The 19,920-nt window shown below is 42.9% G+C and overlaps 4 protein-coding genes across 14 annotated transcripts in view; 3 read left to right on the forward strand and 1 right to left on the reverse strand.

Annotated features, from left to right (window-relative positions):
* The first annotated feature begins 734 nt into the window (after positions 1-734).
* Positions 735-4,259, forward strand: Rab9 (RAS oncogene family member Rab9). Of its 7 annotated transcripts, none has more exons than XR_013034433.1 (4): positions 735-1,941; positions 2,085-2,779; positions 2,840-2,899; positions 3,185-4,259. XR_013034433.1 is itself a non-coding variant. In XM_033466269.2 (4 exons), the coding sequence occupies exons 1-3, from the start codon at positions 1,507-1,509 to the stop codon at positions 2,856-2,858; spliced, it is 711 nt and encodes a 236-aa protein (XP_033322160.1). In that variant the 5' UTR covers positions 735-1,506; the 3' UTR covers positions 2,859-2,899; positions 3,185-4,259. The 7 variants fall into 7 exon arrangements, 3 of the variants coding, with proteins under 3 accessions (XP_033322160.1, XP_033322161.1, XP_033322159.1); XR_013034435.1 differs by having other exon boundaries at positions 2,085-2,603; XM_033466269.2 differs by having other exon boundaries at positions 2,085-2,341.
* Positions 4,128-19,920, reverse strand: part of Ctr1A (Copper transporter 1A) — a 55,417-nt gene continuing 39,624 nt past the window's right edge. Inside the window, exons 1-5 of one of the 5 annotated variants that reach the window (XM_033466272.2) lie at positions 11,641-11,859; positions 5,891-6,055; positions 5,586-5,818; positions 5,437-5,466; positions 4,128-5,061 (exon numbers count right to left, since the gene is read on the reverse strand). In XM_033466272.2, the coding sequence (XP_033322163.1) occupies positions 4,860-5,061; positions 5,437-5,466; positions 5,586-5,818; positions 5,891-6,055 (630 nt within the window). In that variant the 5' untranslated portion in view covers positions 11,641-11,859 and the 3' untranslated portion in view covers positions 4,128-4,859. Of the gene's footprint in view, positions 5,062-5,436; positions 5,467-5,585; positions 5,819-5,890; positions 6,056-6,323; positions 6,469-6,648; positions 7,094-11,640; positions 11,860-19,920 lie in introns of those variants that run through there. The other 4 variants (XM_033466271.2, XM_033466273.2, XM_076525321.1 and 1 more) reach the window with 4 other exon arrangements.
* Positions 12,303-13,443, forward strand: LOC117218132 (uncharacterized). The gene is made up of 3 exons (XM_076525353.1): positions 12,303-12,535; positions 12,624-12,676; positions 13,017-13,443. Exons 1-3 carry the CDS (start codon positions 12,406-12,408, stop codon positions 13,242-13,244), a joined length of 411 nt encoding a protein of 136 aa, XP_076381468.1. The 5' UTR covers positions 12,303-12,405; the 3' UTR covers positions 13,245-13,443.
* Eip74EF (Ecdysone-induced protein E74) overlaps positions 17,844-19,920 on the forward strand; it is a 332,864-nt gene continuing 330,787 nt past the window's right edge. The window contains exon 1 of the mRNA XM_033465704.2: positions 17,844-19,663. The gene's annotated coding sequence lies outside the window, so the exon portion shown is untranslated. The remainder of the gene's footprint in view (positions 19,664-19,920) is intronic.

The following is a 19,920-nucleotide window of genomic DNA, read 5'->3' on the forward strand; positions in this document are numbered from 1 at the left end:
TGTACATTTGAAACATGTTATCTTTTGTGGTGGGCGAGTGACGACTGGTAGCGACCTCTATTAGAAAATATGTATTTGTTCTATGAACGATTTATATATACTTACAGTAATATATATATACACGATTCGAAAATACATATAATATACTCTATCGTATCTATATTACGTATGAGTTCAAAAATCAGACTCCAAATGAAACGCTTCTTTTTCTTACTATTCAAATTTACCGCCATACTTTCAAGCATCGAAGCACCATCTTATAATCGATCGTGAAACAATTCAAATTGATTTCAAATTAGTTAAAGAATAATAGAAAATTATAATTGTAACATAACTTATCCAAAAATGTTTCTAACTGTTTCAATCAATGCATTCGAAGTTCATGAATTTATGATAATCATAACAAAATAAGACACAGGAAAGTAAAAACTATAATAGATTTTATTTTCCCATTTGTCTGATTGAACTATTAACACAATCTCTCTATTTTTATTCAATTTCTAGCTTTAGAATTTAGTCTACCCATACTTTAGATAAAACTTGGCAATCTAACTAGTTATTTCTTAAAAAAATTTTTTACGTACATTTATACAAGTCGGGTAATTTACTATTTACGTTGTACAGTGCAGCAGTACATTCAGTGCTGCGTTATTATTGTAAAAGTTATTATTAGTTAGTTGTAGAACACTAATATTGCTTCAAATGCACGGGATTGATATTATTTATAATTTCAGGTAGCCATGTTCTGCCTTGAGCGTTCAACATTCAACATGGGCGTTCCTTTCGTCGTCTGCAAAGTGTCAAATGCTTTGCGTAGAACAAAAATGTTCAGAGACAGCAGCGGATTTTAGCTGCTTGAAAGCATCGAAGGATCGTTTACGTTATCGGCGTTTACTAAATGCCTCAGAGTGAACGAACGACACATATCAGTTCGAAGAAATTGCAATTTTGTTCTCCAATGATTGTGACTCGATACCAAGGAGCATCATCGCCAGGTATCTGTTTCCATGCGAATAATTAAATTAAATCGAAAGGAGTTAAACCCACGATCAGCGATGTTTTAAATTACGGTTTCGTTAGTAAAAATCAATCGAACTTTATTTTTAAATGGCCACTCAAACTCTGATATGAAAAGAGAAGGTTATGCTTCGCCGAGGAATAAAGATCGAGGTATAAAAATATTTTAAATGCTGTGATTATTGATTATATACGGAAAGCGCAACACTTGCAAGTTACTGGTGTTAAACTGCGGCCAAAAAGTGGGAATGGTGTAAGGAAAAAGTGAATTAACTTATTTAGAATCAGAATCAGCTGATCTCTACATTGACAGGAAATCGAACACAATCGACAAGCAAACAATTCGATTATTTGCTATCAAGAATATTGATATGAGAGAGACATTATTTTAAATATACATATATACATATATATATGTATACATATATAATATATATACATATAGTACTTTTCAAGCGTACCATTTAGTAAAGAAACAACGAATTAAAAATGTCAGTAAACAGTTCTACCACAACGGGTACACCAAGAGGTGGAAATCTACAAAATCGTAATTCTCAAAGATCAACGCTTTTAAAGGTAGTGATTTTGGGTGATGGTGGTGTAGGCAAGTCATGTCTTATGAACAGATTTGTGTCAAATCATTTCGATGAACAAAGTTTTCACACTATCGGAGTGGAATTCTTAAACAAAGACATTGAGATCAATGGAGAGGCTTATACGCTTCAAATATGGGATACAGCGGGACAAGAAAGATTTAAAACCCTCAGAACCCCATTTTATAGAGGCTCTGACATCTGTTTGTTGACTTACGCAGTCGACGATAGGACAAGCTTTAAAAACTTAGCACTTTGGAGATCTGAATTTCTTTATTACGCAGATGTTCAAGAAGGATCAACGTTCCCATTTATAGTTGTTGGCAATAAAGTAAGCAAAAGCATAGAGGCAGAGTTGGGCTTTTAGCGAATTTAAAATATTCATAAATATATTAAAAAAATACTGTCCAACTTTGCCTAGAGGAAACAAGAAATGGCAAGTCATTCTGATACCGAATGTAATTATCTTTGCAGGTGGATGTACCGGACTCAGAAAAACAAGTTTCCACAGAGGAAGCGCAAGCTTGGTGCGCTCAAAATGGAGATCCTCCATTAGTAGAAACATCTGCGAAAGATGCAACTAATGTTGAAACAGCATTTGGCGCGGCTGTTGCTGCTTGGGCGCAATTAGAAGCTAGATTAGAGCGTCCATTAGTTGAAGATACAGTTGATCTGTCGAAGCAACAGTCTCCTCATCGTTCAAGTTGTTGTATGCCAGTATCTGGTGCTGAGTAGGTTACAGATATATATATGAAAGATTTTAAATACTTCTTTTTTATTTTCACAACATAATGCATGAAATCTCATTTTTAAGTATCATAATTTCGATCAGATAATTAAAACGAGAGGTAAAAAAGTAAACTCTGCAAAGAAATTTTGTAATGCAAACCAGCGTTCTTGGAACGGACACACAACATCTGTTTGCACTTGTAAAAAATACAGTATATTGCAAATTCAGTCAACTCTTGCAGACGATTACTGTATCTAGGACATGTAAGGACATTATATTGCATAAGTATAAGAATTTTATTATTTCCTCTTCGACCTGCAACAAAATTTGCTTGTTTTTGAATGGCACAACCGTTCCTTAAATTAGTGGAAACCATTGGCAACATTATTATACAGATCGAAACTTTTACGTCTATGACTACGTATTCGTTTTATTGAAGGTAATGTTTAGTATTATCATTGCAGTGAAAATTCTGCACGTAACACACATCTTCTTCTAGGTCTAACAAAGTAATTTGAAGAGATATCTTGCCTGTCTGCAATACTTTCTTCGCAATAAGGTGAATTTTCATTCTATAAACAATTGTCTGCCAATGTGCATTCGTATATGTTTTTTTTGTGTTTAATTATCTTTATTATTATTATTATTATTATTATTATCATTATTATTATTAGCACTTTATGTACTTTTTATGTTGCCAATGAACATTATGTTCGCATAATATTTTTACAAACTGGACTCGCCTAGTTCTATTGGGAGGAGTTTTTTTTCAGTTCTATCGACGTATTCGAATTCAAGTTGCAAAACATGCGGGAGGATAATGTTTTATGATTGATCTTTCCAGAATACAACTTTAAAGTGTAAGGTCAAATTGAACGTCCTACTCGTATCACGCTTTGTGCAGCTCATGAGCTACAGACAGTATTTTAAGTGTTTCGTACACCATTGGCTTGTGATAAAATAATATTAGTAATAATCATTACCATTAACTGCTTTATAAATAAGAAATAGATATAAATTGTAATTTAGCTTTGTAATCTAAATTTGCCTTATCCTTGCAGCACAAACTAAGGGCAGTGGTGTAATAGATATGTATATACATATATACACATGCATGTATATGTGTGATTTCGAAATACAATAAAACCTACTCTGCTGCTCTTGGAATGTTCTGCAGTTGATGTTTAAAGATTTTCCTACGAAATTAATAATGTTATAAAACGAAGAAAGCTTTTTGTACAATCTTGAATATGTATGGAACGCATTTCTAAAGCAACGTAACTTGTTTAAAAGCTACCTAAAACTTTAGTAATGCTTTACATACCGAGAATAAAGAGTATGTAACGTCATTGTAATTGAAAAATTGTTTCCAGTGACAGTGCTCGCATTAATTTTGTATGTGACGTGCATGCTGGTGCTTTTTGTATAGCTACATGTGGGATATATAAATTTCTAGTATCGTATTGAAAACGTGTTGGATCAGATGCGAACTATAGATATATATATATATATAAAATTTAATATCATATCAAGGTGAGAACGACTCACCGACGCTTTAACATATAGGATCAGTTCTGTACTAACTAAATATGTTTTACATCATCAATTGCGAACATCATTAACAATTTTACAAAGATCACCTTTGTACAGTATATGTTGCATTTATTATAGTACATTTTATTTATTCCATGAATTTAATGGTGTGACTTAAATGTGTGTTTATACTTTATAAATTTTATAATTCGGAGAATCCGTTTTGCAAGGAAAAAAATAAACGTATTCTAGGCTTGTTTAAAATTGATAAAATATATTGATAAAAGTGTCTTTGATACCTCACTTAAATTTCTAATTACACAAACGATGCTGTATTTATATTATATTGTACAAATAACAATGGTTTCTAAATTAATTTTTAACAATACAGTTGTTTTATTGTAAAAATCGATACACCACGATGTATGCAATATTCAAGACATCAGTGCACACTTTTTTTCAAACGTTATTGTCGTCCAAACGATAAACTTGTATAAAATGTATTACAATAAAGATATAGAATTAAGAATATAAAAGTTTGGAGAAAAGTGTGCGCGTATATTATGGTACTTTTCTCGTTGAAATTTTTTAACGATATTTACAAATCAAGTGTGTTATATTCGTCCATATCAAAGATCAATCTTCCAGTATTTTTGTATACAAATTTGCCTTTTATAGATATCTTTTATTCGATAATCATTATACCATGCTACCTTTTTCTAACGAATAACTGAAGTCGCATTCTGTATGCATGACAACAACTATGCATAAGAATAAACTTAAACTAAAAACTTCTCCTCCATACGTTTCTGCGAACATCCTGAATTTGGAGCTATGATACTTTCTATACATGTATGCTGCATGTAATTCGTTTTTTTTTCTTCTTCTTCTAAAGTTCCTTGCATAGTAAGAACTTTACAATAATGTACAGATATGTACATCCTCGACATAAGGATGCAATATTACAATTGCATCTATAGGAACAGCTAATGACAATGTTCTGTAACGTCTACGATAACAGATTTTTTCCATCCGAACAAGAAGTAACCGATCGCTGCACCGAACACTACGGCAAAGCCCAACCAGACATTGTAAGTCATGAAGATCAGCATGAGGAAATATGACAGGACGATTTGCACTATGTGTAAGAACGTTTGAAATGTGTGCATCCATGACAACATCGTGGGCCTGCACAAATACACACCAAAAACAGATTAATGTTAAGTTAAACGTTGAGCCATTGAGATAATATGCATCGTACATTCGTGGTACGGTTGTTACATCATGCGCTAACGATCCAAACAGAAGAAGGAAGAGTTGCCAAAGTGAAGTGAAGTGAAGTGAAGCAAAGTATGTATGTATACATATGCGCACACGCCAAGGAAAAGAAATTGAAATGTGATTCACAAAAATATGAAAATAGAATGCATGCAAGAATTACAGCCATTGATCTGACAGACTCTTATAAGAGCACAATTTCACAAACAAGCTGTATTATTCAATAATAAAAAAAAAGAAGAAACAAATCATTAAAAAACAATGCAATCATGTTCGTCTACTTACGGCTGTTTGTGAATTACTTCTCCAACCGTACTAAAAAATAAAATCAAGTTGAACAATGAATAATAAAGCAACTCTGTTACGGAATCGAATCGAATCAAAGAAAATCAAGGATCTGTCGAGGATCGAGAATCAAAGTAATGGACACTTACTGTACGACACGATTATCCTCGGCCACAACATTCTTCTCTACCGGCATTGTGACGCGTCTATACTGGAGGGCGTTATAAGTCTTCCAAAATAGGTATTCCCGATAATACTTCAGCCCCTCGTAGAGCGCTGCCATGATCATGATACCGATCATGGATCCTACGAGGCCGCCGATCGACGAGATCTTCCACGATTGAAACAACACGTTCTCGCAGTATCCCCCGTGGAACGTCATCTGCAATTACAACCACCGTTGCATCCCTTGCATCCTTGTCTATACATTGTTGTTTATACCAGAAACACCTACCATATGCATCCCCGAGCTGACACACGTTTCTGCAGTGCTGGCACTGTGGTTCATGTGATCGTGTGCCATGGAACTATGGTCGTGCATCCCTCCGTGGGCGTGTGCATCGTGAGACGAGTGCAGTGCCGATGCATTCATCATATGCGGCATATGATCGTGGGACATCTGTAAGGAAAGAAACGGCACGATGAAACAGCGAGAGATAGGTTTACGATGTTCCAGCACGGCCATTATAAATACATTACAAATAATATACAAAAAATAAAATAATAATAATAATATAATTATTATATAAATTATTATTATATTAATTATTATATAATATAAATACTATAATATAATTATTAATATTATTAATATAATTATATTAAAATAATAAAATAATATAAATAATATACAAATAATAACAATGTCGAGAATCGAACAGTCTTACTTCAGACACGCGATCGCTCTTAATCGCTAGTAAACGAATAAAAAGATCCAGTATCTCTTGGTATCCCAAGATTCATGACAATCGCTTGATAATTACTCGCAAGGATGATAAACGAACGGTTGAAAACAACGGCAGGTAACTTTCTGTGCAGCTAAAGCGTTCGGACCCGCGCACGGTCGTCATTGGCGAATTATCGCGTTTTCCGGGTTTTGTTATTTAGAATTATCGCGCAACGGATATTAAAATTATTCTTCTTCCGGGGTAAATTATGACAATGTGCAATTTGCACGAAGGACGAAGCAATATACAAAATCGCTCGTCTTACCTGCATAATTAACACGATCGCAGGAAAGGTAATCAAACTATAAATCCGGATATGAGAAGAATATCTTTTTTTAACGCTCTCAATAACGGAAACCCATTTACGGAGTTCCACGATAACTGTCGGTCACGTTGAAAAGACACAATTCAAAAGCACAAGTTTGAAGAAAAAGTGTGCAGACCTTGAACAATGTACATATAACGTAATCGGAGAAGACAAAAAGAACGCCAGATAGCGGAGTAATGTGACGTTCCGTTAGAAACGAAATTGGCTTCGGGAAAATCCAAACGAAAATAAAACAGCGACTCCGAAGTTGCAGGACATTGTAGCCGGCGTAATAATTTTGAAAAGAAAAGTTTTCAATCACAGATTTTCGTCGAGAAATCCGCGCGCGCGAGCGATCTCATCGGAACGGAGCTCTTTATGTGCATTTCCGTGAACACCTGTTGCGCGAATCTTGGAATATTGATCACGTGTGAGCGTTGCGATCGGGACGCGGAACGCTGGTATTTGCGCGTAATCGACGCGCAATTAACGGAAGATTGTACTGTCAACTGGACACTCGCATGCGAGCGGATACGCCGGCGATAATGCTGCTCGGGAAAACAGTCCCGGCGCGATCGCACCGGACGCGCCAATCTACCGCGATCGAACGGGATCCACAGCAGGAGCCGCCTATCCGCCGCATCTGTACTTTCTCATTTGTTAATTAACGCGGCGGTTTTTCGCGAAGCGGTCCGTTCCCCTTCGGCAGTTTGCCAGACTAGCCGTGAACGAGTTTGGAACAGAAGTACCGAAAGAAACGAGTTCATGACCGTTGCTTGGGCTGGCTGGCAGAACAAAGAGATGATACAAAAGAGACGAAAAGAGTACGAAAGAGAGCGGTTGAAAAAGCGACAGGAGTCGGAGAGTACTTTCTAAAGCGGATTTCTTCGGAGATAGATTCAACGGAGCAACAACGTGGCGAGACTCTATAGGACGCTCGTTAAATCCGAGTTTCTCGCGCGTGCCGTCTCGCCGATACTCGAAAATCGTGTATCCATTTTAGAGCAGCTCCGAGTCATTTTTCCGTTTCGTATAATTTCTTTATCCGATCAACTACGACGGCGATATGCATACTACAGTAATGTCTCCCTTACTGACGCTCAGATTGTCCACTAAAATGGACAATTTGGGAAGAGGAGATACGATTATTCGAGCCTTATATATAATAATATATATATAATAATAATAATAATATATAATAATTGTGGACAATTTATAATTATAAAAATAAACCGCAAGGCTCGAATAATTGTATCTCCTCTTCCCAAATTGTCTATTTTTATGGTCAATCTGGGCGTCAATTAGAGAGACATTACCGTACTCGCTATTTTAATTATACGTTTTATCGTAATTGAGCTTTACAGTGTCTCCATTGTTAAAAGTCGAAATCGAACGAGAAATCTATATTGCAACCACCTCGTTTCTATTATGTACTCTTTTCCCGTTTACATGTAAATACAGTAATGTCTCTCTAATTGACGCTCAGATACCGCACAAAAATGGACAATTTGGAAAGAGGTGATACGATTGTTCGAGCCTTGCAGCTCGTTTTTATAGTCGTTGACTATTCGTGGCTATAAAAATGAACCGCAAGGCTCGAATAATCGTATCTCCTCTTCCCAAATTGTCCATTTTTGTGGTCAATCTGGGCGTCAATTAGAGAGACATTACCGTACTCGCTATTTTAATCCTATAACAAGAATTACTACCTAACGAGCGACCGTTTTATCGTAATTGAGCTTTTCAGTGTCTCCATTGTTAAATGTAGAAATCGAACGAGAAATCTATTGCAACCGCCTCGTTTCTATTATGTACTCTTTTCCCGTTTACATGTAAATACAGTAATGTCTCTCTAATTGACGCTCAGATACCGCACAAAAATGGACAATTTGGAAAGAGGTGATACGATTGTTCGAGCCTTGCAGCTCGTTTTTATATTGACTATTGACTATTATATATTGACTATTATATTGATTTTTATATTATATATTATATATTGACTATTATATTGACTATTCGTGGCTATAAAAATGAACTGCAAGGCTCGAATAATCGTATCTCCTCTTCCCAAATTGTCCATTTTTGTGATCAATCTGGGCGTCAATTAGAGAGACATTACTGTATTCCTACGTTCATACTACGAAACCGTTTCGTATTGTGAGAGTGATTCTATCGCATTTCCAGAGCAACTCTCCAGAGTTTCACTCTCAGATGAACGCGAGTCCTTAACATTCCTTTCTACCGTTAGTACAGTACGGGCAATCCCGAGCAATCGGGATGATCGCTTCTTCAAGATCGCCCGCAGCAACCATGGGATCGCGTTCGTCTTGTTAAATCTCGCCAGGATTCGTTTCACGGAGAATTTTCAATCCTCTTCACGGCGACACTTCCGTCCGACGTCGGTCGAATAATTCTCGCTTATAGCCAATCTCCGAAGCTACGCGATCATAAATAGGCGTATTAAAGAATATCATTGCAATGAAGCAGGCAACTGCTGGCGCGAACGACGGATGGTGATCCGATATGCGACGCTCCGATAGAATTCTACTCCTTTGCGACGAATAGGTAACACGAGAGGCACATATTATGTTTTAAAAAACGCTAGTCTGTGACCCGCGAAACCGCGTGACGAATACACACTCCATCGGACATGAAATAGTTTCTTATCGGTTAATGTTTGCGGGAAATTTTGTGATTGTATTTGCTTGCGGTTCAGATAAAAGGTGATAATGAATAATATTGACGAAGCTGAGATATATTCAGCAGAATATGCGAACCGTACACCGCGCGATGCCACGAGCTTCCGTTTATCGCAGGTTTTGCTGGGACACGTTGTTACACGGGTTCCCACAACCGCGAATTTGATTACACGTTACCGTCGTTATCGTTTTATCCGCCCCTAAGTGATTCGACAACGACTGAACCACGCGGCGACGTTCAACCAATTTGTATTGTTATCCTCTAGTTCTAGAAACAACAGGCGACGTATTTTCGTTTCGATTTTATCACCTCCGCTATTTGAACGAATAAGGAAACTATCGTTACCCGCATATTTAGAAAGCCGTGTATTTAATATGTATCTATAATATTGTGCCTCGCTGTTCGACATCCTTGAGCATGCTGTACAAACGTCATTGTCCGTTCGGAACGGCAATGGGAACAAAAACGCGGAAATTGTACGCGGCGACGAAATGGCAATGGTATCGATCGAATTTCTGGAAATCGGACGCGCGCGCGATGTAATGGAAGAAAAAAAAACAAAAATGTTGAATTTTCCAGGTGAAGGATGGACGAGTCATCGTTGTTAGTCGCGATTAATAATTTCGCCGCGTTAACCGCACACGATTAGGCTTGATGATACGGACGGGGGACACCGTTGGAAAACAGGAAATTTGTCCTGAACGTTAATATATGAGCCGTTTATTTTGAAAGTGGCATAAGTCACTTTGTTTTCAAGTCGATATATTTAAGGGTTTGCGTTTTAACGCATTTAAAAATATGGATGCTAACTTTCGAGAAGATTTACCTGTATTTGTTATCTCAAATTAATTCATCTCAAATTAATTTATCTCAAAATTTGTTATCTCAAATAATTTCGTATAAACATTAAAAAATCACCACTTTTCATTACGGTAAAGTGACTTATGTCACTTTCAAAATAAACGGCTCATACGTAGAGCGCTTCTGCATTCGTCTTGGGCGTGCTGGAATTAAACTCATAAACGATATCGTTTGTGTTTAATTTTATTCGCCGCTGTATTTGAATTCATCGTGGACTGCTAAATCGGTGTATGTAATTCAATTTTTTGACATTTCAATTTTCCGATAATCGATCGTCCGGCTGATCGACGTTCCGATAATCGAAATTCGATCGTGTCTCGAACGGAACGGTTCGGTAAAGTATTTCGAACGAAGGAAGGGCTTAGAGAAGAAAAAAAATGACCCATAAAGACGCATACCAATCCCTCAGGAATTCTTATATCGGAGTACCAAGATTCCTCGCAGGTGAATACGTATTATGGCTTTCACGGAAAAGGATGTTCCGATTATCGATTAATTCCCGCGAAACGAGCGAAGAGTACGTTCGCACGTTGGAACGGAGACAATGGAGATTCCCGGCGACAGAGTGGATTTAATCGAGAAATTATATTGCGCTGGACAAGCTAGGGGCAGTGAACGAGGTAGGGGTATGTCGTTAGGTAATGGAAAATTGAGCGATCGGGTGAGAGCGACCGATATTGGTTTCAATTGAGTCGATGATATTTAACTGCTGGTAATTAACACGCGGTACATCGATAACCAAGATTTTCTCTCGAATCTTACGTTCGTGAATCGAAAGGAAAAAATGCAAGACTCGGTCGAAATTGATACACCGTCGTTGCAAAAGAAAATGTTTACGCTGCGTGGCAACAATTTTAATCGCGTTGATTCCGCGCGATTTCGGGGATGCGAAGAGTTCCGCTTCGCTTATTATCACACGTACATTCACTTATTATCTGTCTGAAATATCGCAACTACCGCGTTGCATTGCACGTAACATATGTCGGGCGTGCGTTTGTAAAAAAAGGGGGATCGACCTATATTTTGCCGCGAGAGGGTAAGATATCAGTATATTGTACCGTCGACCATGACGATGAATGAAATCAAAAAACGATATCGCGTTAATTGCTTATGGGAAACGGCCCGGATTCGGTCGCATTCCGCATAGGCGAAAGTTCGATTACACAGGAGTCGGTTGCTGCATTGTAGTAACGCGAACGCAGCTGTCAATCTAGGTCGTTCGATTTGACTTTGGGTTTAATTTGCACGACGAGAATTGTAGCGGGGGAATACGCGGCAATGGAAACCGTTGAAACGAAGCATTTAAATAGAATCTCGTTCGATCTGCGGTCGTCTCGCGTTGAATTATTTATATTCGAAATCCGAAGGATGACAAACGAACCCACTCACCTTTCTCGATGTGTCGAGGTTATGTCACGCTTTCGATACTATGTCTTGTAAGATTAATCGGGCGCGATTGAAACGGACGCTTTCGCAGAGATTTCTCTGCGTGAACGGACCAAGCAACCTCTCAGAGATCCATTAATAAACTGCACGAGACTTTCTCGGTTTCCTCCATCACCGTGGATATGTAAAATAACGAAGACTGGGCTTGTGGCGAGCAAACACGTGACATTAGAGCGGTGGTAGGTGGGTATGTGAATCTCGTAATGTATCGACAGATGGCGTTGTGTGCTCGAACAATCGTAATCAATGTTCAATATTTTTTCCATTACAGTCAAGGTAACATCTGTGTTTGTAGAGCAAACAAATGCGATTAATAAGCTTCCAGTTGAATATTTACAGTTAGAAGGATTCATAATTTATTTACTGCTTACGCGAATTGAGTGAATTGAACAAATTACAAAAATTCAGTTAATCCATATCGTTTTATCTTGCAAATATAAATACACGTAAGAGAATCTTGTTAATCAATTAACAGTGCATAAGTTGCGTAGAAATATAAAATTTAATTTTCAATACCAGTCACGAAGGTACAGCTTTTCTCTGTTTCGTTGCGAACTACGTTCGAATTCAAATTGTCATGGGCCGACGTGTACGCGCATGTGCACGCGCAAGCGCACATCGTTTGTGTAGTTTTCGTAATCTGGCAAGTGGGTGCATCGGTTGCTCCTCGAATTTTGTAAAATACCGTGTATAATAATCAATTTGAAGATGTCAATTATGCCGTTGTGGCCGAATCTGCAGCCCAGGGCCACGGATCCGTTATGGTTCAACGCCGACAGGCCGTGCGACGATGAAAGCGAGGTGCTTGCACTCGAAGCCGAGCATCACAAATGGGCAAGTGTCACGATCCCCTCTTGACAAGCTTTAAATTGCAAAAATTAAACGATTAGTCTTCTAAGAACGAACACATTCTTCTTTCCAGAGAGAACGGATACGGACACATGGCTACGCCACCCCGATTGGCAAGACTCGCAGCGACGTAAGTTAACCTTACTTTTTGTTTACTGTATTTACTTTACGCTATTCAACGATTGCGTCACGCGAATAAATATGCAATTTTACAATGAAAACGTCGTCGAAATGATAGCGAAGTGCTCGACAAAAACGCGTTGAACTTTTTATCATGTATGGATATCGTAAATTTCTGCGTCGCTTCGTTATCGACCGTTGGCTCGGTGAACATCTGCGAACATTGAGAAATGGATTTTGTTACGGAAGTTACGAGGCGCCGAACAAATGAAGTCCCGTTTATCGGTTCCGTACAGTTGTAAAACGACCGAAGAATCGAAATTTGCTTTAATGAATACAATTATCGACAGATGAGAGGACCACCCCTGGAGGAGGAGGAAGAGGAAGAGGAAGATGAGGTGGAGGGCGAGGAAGGGGAGGAAGAGGAATCGGATACACACGAAGAGGAGGAAGAGGAATTGGATGAAATTGATATGGAAGTGAGCTACTCGCATCAGCAGCAGAGATCTAGCCCAATGGATACCGTGTCCGAGCCAGTGTCCATCAGAATGGTCAGCAATGATACCGGCCGCTCTTAATCCATATTTACGGGCCATTCTCATTTACGGCCCCCTAGAAATTTTACTCGACGCGATTCAAGTATTATACGATACGCATAAACGTCTGTAAAGAGTTACCAGTAAAATCTAAGTTTAATATTATTTATTTATATACCGCTAGATAGTTAAGGTTATATAAAGCGCCAATAAAGATATGTATTGGACTTTCTGCACACAACGTTTCACGAGTGTCGATAAATTCAGCTAGCCAAGCAATCCTATCGCGAGTAAGAGCCAGCCTAGCGTCGTTATTATGAGTTGTCAGCGTTTTCGAATTGCCGCGCGTTCGGTCAAGGACCCCGCCGCGGCAGCGCGATCAAACGAACAAGCGGAGCAACGCAAATTCTGAGGACGTCGTGGAAATCGCGAGGAACAAGCCGGAGAAAATGAAAGAGGAGGCAAGCGTGCCCGAAATTGCAAGAGAAGAAATTTGCGTTAATCAGCGAGTCACGCTATCGAACGTTTCAGCGTTCGCGGTGTCCAAATATTAACGCGAGTCGCTGCTGGTAGCCGCTAGCTCAAGGAAGAGCCTCGCCGGCAGCAAGGGGCAGAGGCTCGCGTTGATCGGGTTGCTCGTTCGCGGTCTCGCGAAAAATTCCTCGGAGGATATTTAGCTGCGGTCGTCGATATCGCGGCGCCGATATCGGTCTATAAAATTTCCTTCAAAGTACGATCCGTTGCTCGTCGAAAGCGATCGAACACACAAGGGCTCAGTGCCCTTTCCTCTCCCCGCGGCTCGCTCCACCTTATCCGGGCTGTCCCTTTCTCTCTTCGCGTCTCGATCTTTCTCTTTGGAGAACGGGGCAAGTCGGTACCCCGCCTCGCTCGTAAAGGGCCGTGGAACCGCATCATGCTCGACCGGGACACTCTCTGTACACTCCGTATACCTACCTATACTAGGTGTAAGTACACGCGAGAATGTATTATATACCTATATACAGCGCCGGCTCTCTCGGCGTGTAACTGAAGTAAAGCCAGGTTGGTGCCCCCGCTAGGGTGAACGAACGGGTACGCTCAGGCAAAAGCGAACCCGTGTGCCTCCTCCACCTCCTCTTTCTCTTTCTCCGCCACCTCCTCCTCTAGCGACGACCTCCGTCTCCTCCTCGACTAAAAGATCTTCGCCACCGATGTGTCACAGTAGAATTGCAAATTGTTACTCTTCTCTGCACTCTTTTTTTTTTTTTCGTTCGTCCGCTTTTCTCCGGTCGAACACCGAGACCGGAGCACGGTCGCAGTCGAATTTTCACCTGTTAATCATCGCCGAACGCGCGCGGCTTCTCGTCGTTTACACGATCGATGTCTCGTTCTCTTATTTATCAGCGTAATTTATTAGTTGTTTGCGCGGCAATTTTTGTTTGCACGCGCGCTCAACGCCGCCGCGCGCGCTCTTTACCGTTCGGTCACATTTTTTTGTTTCGCCGGCACCGGAATTTCTTTATGTAATCGCACGTTTCGTCGAAGATGGCGCCCGAAGGACAGAAGCTAATTGTGCTTATGCGAGTGTTTGCGATGCAAGCGCGGCCGACTGACTCGTGCAACTCCGAGAATCAAGGTGATTTCTGAAAAGCTTCTACAGTAATTTGACGCGCGTGTTAGAGCGGCTCAGCGTGCCCGGTGAAATTGCGGTGTAAATTAAGAAAAATGCGACTTCGGAGACCGACGTTCCCACGGAAAAATTGTACTCGCTATATCTAAAGGAGCACCGTGGAACGAAGTTCGAGTCGTTTACCCGGGATCCCGCGGCCGAACAATCCGCGGAACGCGATTCGTTCCCGAAGAGGGCAGATCAGGTTAAAAGCGGATAGCGAAAGATTTACAATTTTGTTCGAGCAATTGAATCGCTTCAAGGTTAATTTAACCCCGCGCACACCGCGCGGGCAAGCGCGACCGTTTATATCTCTCCGGTGCTTAGAGTGTTGCGCGCATAAATCTCGGGATTTATGAATCGCGTAGTTTCGTGGATGGTAATACCCTCCGGATTTCTGAATTAATACCGGTCATATTAGACGCATAAATCTTCGGCGTTCAGGTGGATGGAATCGTCTATTGGGATTATCCTGCCGCCTCGCGATCTTACCAACAGCGGCCCGCCGCGTCTCGGGCCCATCGATCTTTATCTTTTTCGAGACCGGCCAGAAAAGTCCGCTCCGGAAAATCCAACGTTCGGCCCGCCGTAGCCGACAAATCCGCCGTCCGAATTCTCACGACGAACGATCGGAATTAACGATTCCGCGGTTTTACGCGCGACGATTCGACGTTGCTTATGGTAAACATGCTCCGGCAAACAGTCATTACTCAACGGTGTAGGAAGAAAGTCCCCCGGCCAAGTAGATTCTGTCTTTGATCAGACCGTAAAAGGGAAAGCTGCCAGCGAGACGCTATGGCCAGACGGACAACGAGTCGCGTGGTTCCGTTCGAACATGCGGAAACAATGATAAAATGGAATCGCCTGTCTCGATTCCGGCAAAAATGCCGAGATTTTCGTGGCCGATCCTCGATGGGAACTGCGTATCGAACGTTCGTATGCTCGCTCGCTCGCGATTTCGGAGCGATAAAGATCGATATGCAACGGGAATCTAATCGCGACGTCTTCGCCGGTGTCGGGCTTGTTTATCTATCGATACCGGGGACCTCGAAATCTACCGGGTTTGTTATCGGGCTTTTAATTGCCAGTCCAAACACAGGCGCGTCGCGACCGTGCCGGAGAACAGCGCGGCTCGCGCGCGACCAATTTCGACACGCGCGATCTACTTCGCGTCCTCGCTAATGTCGACTTGACCCACTGGCCCACATGTAGGTCGTTTAAAACGTCCATTCAACCTTGAAGCGATATCAGCCGCGTCCGTTCGCCCTTTCCCGCCGATTTCTCTCTCCTAACGCCGTCATCGTCGCCGTGATCGTCGTCGTCGTCGTCGTCGTCACGATCGTGATTCCACGTTTGCGAGAGCGCGAGCGCGAGAGTCGTCGGTGTTCCGCGCGAACGGGACGCAATAAAACGTACCGAACCGTGAACGCGTTGCGAACGGTTAATGCTCAATTAGTGATTTACCGGCGCGGCTGCTCGCAGGTTGATCCAGGCTCGCGCTCGCGAGCGCGATTGCGATTGCGATTGCGATTGCGATTGCGATGGCAGTGGCAGCGGCAGCACCGTCAACCGATTTCACCGACGTGGAACGTGAAACCGTGAACGCCCCGGGGGGGCAACACCTCCGAGAGGCCTAATGCCGGCTTAAGCACCCTAACCTGCCTCAAAAAGACGCTGCAGCGACGTAACAGATAATAAATCCTGTGTGTTTCAGTGTACCGAGAGATAGCGAGCTGGAAGAAAATGAGAGTGTCGGGAACGAAGATGGACGAGAGAGCCTTCTCTCTCGGTGATTACCAGTGGTCTCTTTCCCTCTCCCCCCTCCCCCTTATTCAATGTCTCTCTTTCTTTCGAACGCGAAGGCGGTTGCTCCCCGCCCGGCGAAGAGCTCGAGGAAGCATGAATTTTTCATAGCCGAATAGAGACGAACCTGACGTCGAATCGCGACGCACGAATGCCACACGGATAACTCGGCCGGGGCGGTCGTTTCGATTTTTGCCGCGGTCCGGACACGAGCGGAACGTGAATTTTGCATAGCCTCCTCCGGCAATCTGCTCGGGAAGCTCTCACGAAGCTGAACCGTCGGCTGAACGGACGCGATACAGATTGATGACTGGGTCGTATTGATATTGTAAACGACACGGCGTAGAACATCGTTTATTATCGCGTGTCGCGAGATAACGAGCCGCCCGATTGAATGTAATTGTGATAGAGAGGAAGAGAGAGAGAGGATAAGTACGAAGTCGAGCAACACGCGACGGTTCTCCCCGATAATCAGGAAACAATGCGGAGGAATCGGAAACGGGAGAGCCGCGGACGTCAGTGGCGTAACGCGCGCGCGGAATCGCGAAAGAAAGCAGGGAAAGTATTCAAATGAACCGTGAACGGGGGCAGCGGGGCGGAGGCCCGCGGAACCAGCCGTCGAATGGGAACGTTTAATGCGACTTATACGATGATCAATGAGAGAGTTGGCGATCGCTGTGATCGCGACCGACACGCCCGCGGGTCATCTCGCAGCCAGTAACAAGACTTTTCCGAGAACCGTGCTCGCGAGCCGATCAGATCGCGATTCGCCAACCCTACTCTCGGGCTACTTTGTTGCGACTCGAGGCCCGTTACAAAGATTCATCGATCCTCGCTGTATGTATGTATTTGTTTACTTCTGCTCTGCAAGGCCTTCTTCCTCTTCGCCTTTATTGATTCGATATCTTAATGGATAGTGGATTCGTACACGGATTTTCAGGGGTGGCCGAGGAGAAGCCAAGCGCAATATTTTATTTATTTTCTTAGCCCTTTGCACACGAATGGCGACTCTGGGACAGCATTAATATTTGTTATATCACCTTTTAGAATAATTTTGATATATAACAAAGTTTACACTTGAAAAATTGTTATGAGCGTAACACTGTTGCGCGAGTCCCAAGAGTCGATTTTCATATATGCACAAAATGCATTTTCTCGTATAAAATAGAAATACTGTAAGTTAGAAGAATGATTTTATATTTGCAGTTGAAACAGCTTCGAGTGCAAAGGGTTAACTCTGTAGAAATCCGAATCTTTTTATATCGGTACACGATATTCGTATAATTCGAAACCAGGAAACATCGATCTGTAGAGGTAAGGATAAGGAAGAAGTTGAATTTACTCCGACATGCGAAGCGCAAGTCGAAAATCGCGATGCACAATGTCCTCGATCACGAGGGGGAAGTAACAGAGCAAGACACTTGTGCCACATTGTTGCTAAAAATGTAATTAGATCGAAGAATTCGATAAGCCCGCGCGCAACTTTGAAGTTAAGTGAACTTTAGAGCCCAGAAACGTCGTCAACTTCGTCGCAACACGATTTAGTATCCAGTTCATACGATAATTTGTACGCAAGCGAATAAGCGGAACCGCGTTAACGAAAATAACGAACAAATAATTGACGCGCCAGAGTTCGAACGTATGTATGTACATCTTGGCTACACCTTGCGAGGGCGAGAAGTCTTTTTTTGGCAGAATAAAATTGCCACTATCGCGCGCTCATTGAATACGTCCACGGAACCGATTGCTGCCCGAAAAAGTTGTATCCAATCTTCCTGCATAAATACGAAGGAATAAGCGAGGGTTCGGCGGACGTGCTCGAAAAAATCGTGAAAAATGACTGGGACCCCGTTGTCGCAGGGGGATGAAAGATAACCGGTTCGAAGAGCGTCCACCCCCACCGTTGTTCCGACGACAAGGAGCATCGTCGCGCAAACGACGATCCAACGACGAGCACCCTTGAACCGCTGGGTTTTGCGAAACGCCTGGGACCGGCGAATTGGCCAACGGGTTTCTTCATCGGAACAAAAATATTTTCGAAAACTGTATCGGCGGTTGCGTCGACGTTGAGCCGGCTCGAGAGAAAGAGAGAAAGAAAGAGAGAGAGAGAGAGTGAGAGAAAGAGGGAGACAGAGAGGAACGTAGGAGAGTGATAACGGAGAAAGAGTATCGGGAAAGCTGGCGGAAGGGAGACGAAGGTAGCTGGTTCCGCAAGGAACGTGCGAAGAAGCCTACTGCTCGGCGAGGAAGAGAAACAGAGGGAGAGAGAGAGAGAGAGGGAGAGAGAGGGAGAGAAAGACGAGAGAAAGAGAAGGCGCGAGCGGGGGAGCACGCGAGAGAGAGGGGCGACGAATCGGATCGCGAGAGGGAGCAGGAAGGAGAGAGCAGGAAGAGCGGCACGAGCGCGAGCAGGGACTTCGGGAGTACTCGGCCGCTCAGTCGAACGCGCGATTACAAGCACACGAGACGCGTGGGCTCTCTCTCTCTCGACGGGCAAGCTGAAAGTGTTTCGTCGTAACGCGAGACCACGTGCCGGCGCGGCGAGCCCGCCGGATCCGAATGCAACGCAACGCGTCGCGACGCCGCGCGACGCCGACGTGAACGTGATCGTGAATCAGGAGTTAAGGACACCTCCGCACAGCCCCGTATGGGAAAGAACACCGCCGATCTCCCCCGAAAACACGCCGCGAACGGGTCCACGCTCTGACACGCTCCGCCACCCTCTCCGCCACACCTTTCCTCTCGCTCCCACCACCGCCGCCACCCCCTCGATGCACCGTGGAGAACGTGTACACGGTGCACACGGTGTCGTCGTCGTTGTCGTCGTCGTCGAAGAATAGGCAAAGAGGACGGTGCGCGCTGCTGCAGTGAGTGGGTGGTTTGTCTGTTGGTGACTTGAGTGCAACCGAAGATCAAAGCGGAACCCCTGCGCGCCGGCCCTTCGAAGATCCAGGAAACGACCGCCGCGATCCAGAGGGCCTGGATCCTGATGACTCGCCAGCGACCATCGGTGAGTCCGATCTCCTTTTCCTTAAGCTTCTCGGCGGACCTCCGTCTCTGGATCTGTCCGAGATCCAGCCGAGATCCCGGTCCCGTCCACCGCGGACGGTCCACGCGATTTAACCCTTCCAGAACGTAGATCGCACCCTGTGCGACGAGTGCGCCGAGTGCGCTCGCTTTTATACGGCGCGACGTTCGATCCTGCTTTCTAATTCGGCGAGCTTGTCGACGCGTGTCGGCGCGGGATAGCGCGAATGAAAAATCGTG

This window comes from Megalopta genalis, chromosome 1 (assembly GCF_051020955.1).
Source record: "Megalopta genalis isolate 19385.01 chromosome 1, iyMegGena1_principal, whole genome shotgun sequence".
Lineage (NCBI taxonomy): Eukaryota > Metazoa > Arthropoda > Insecta > Hymenoptera > Halictidae > Megalopta > Megalopta genalis.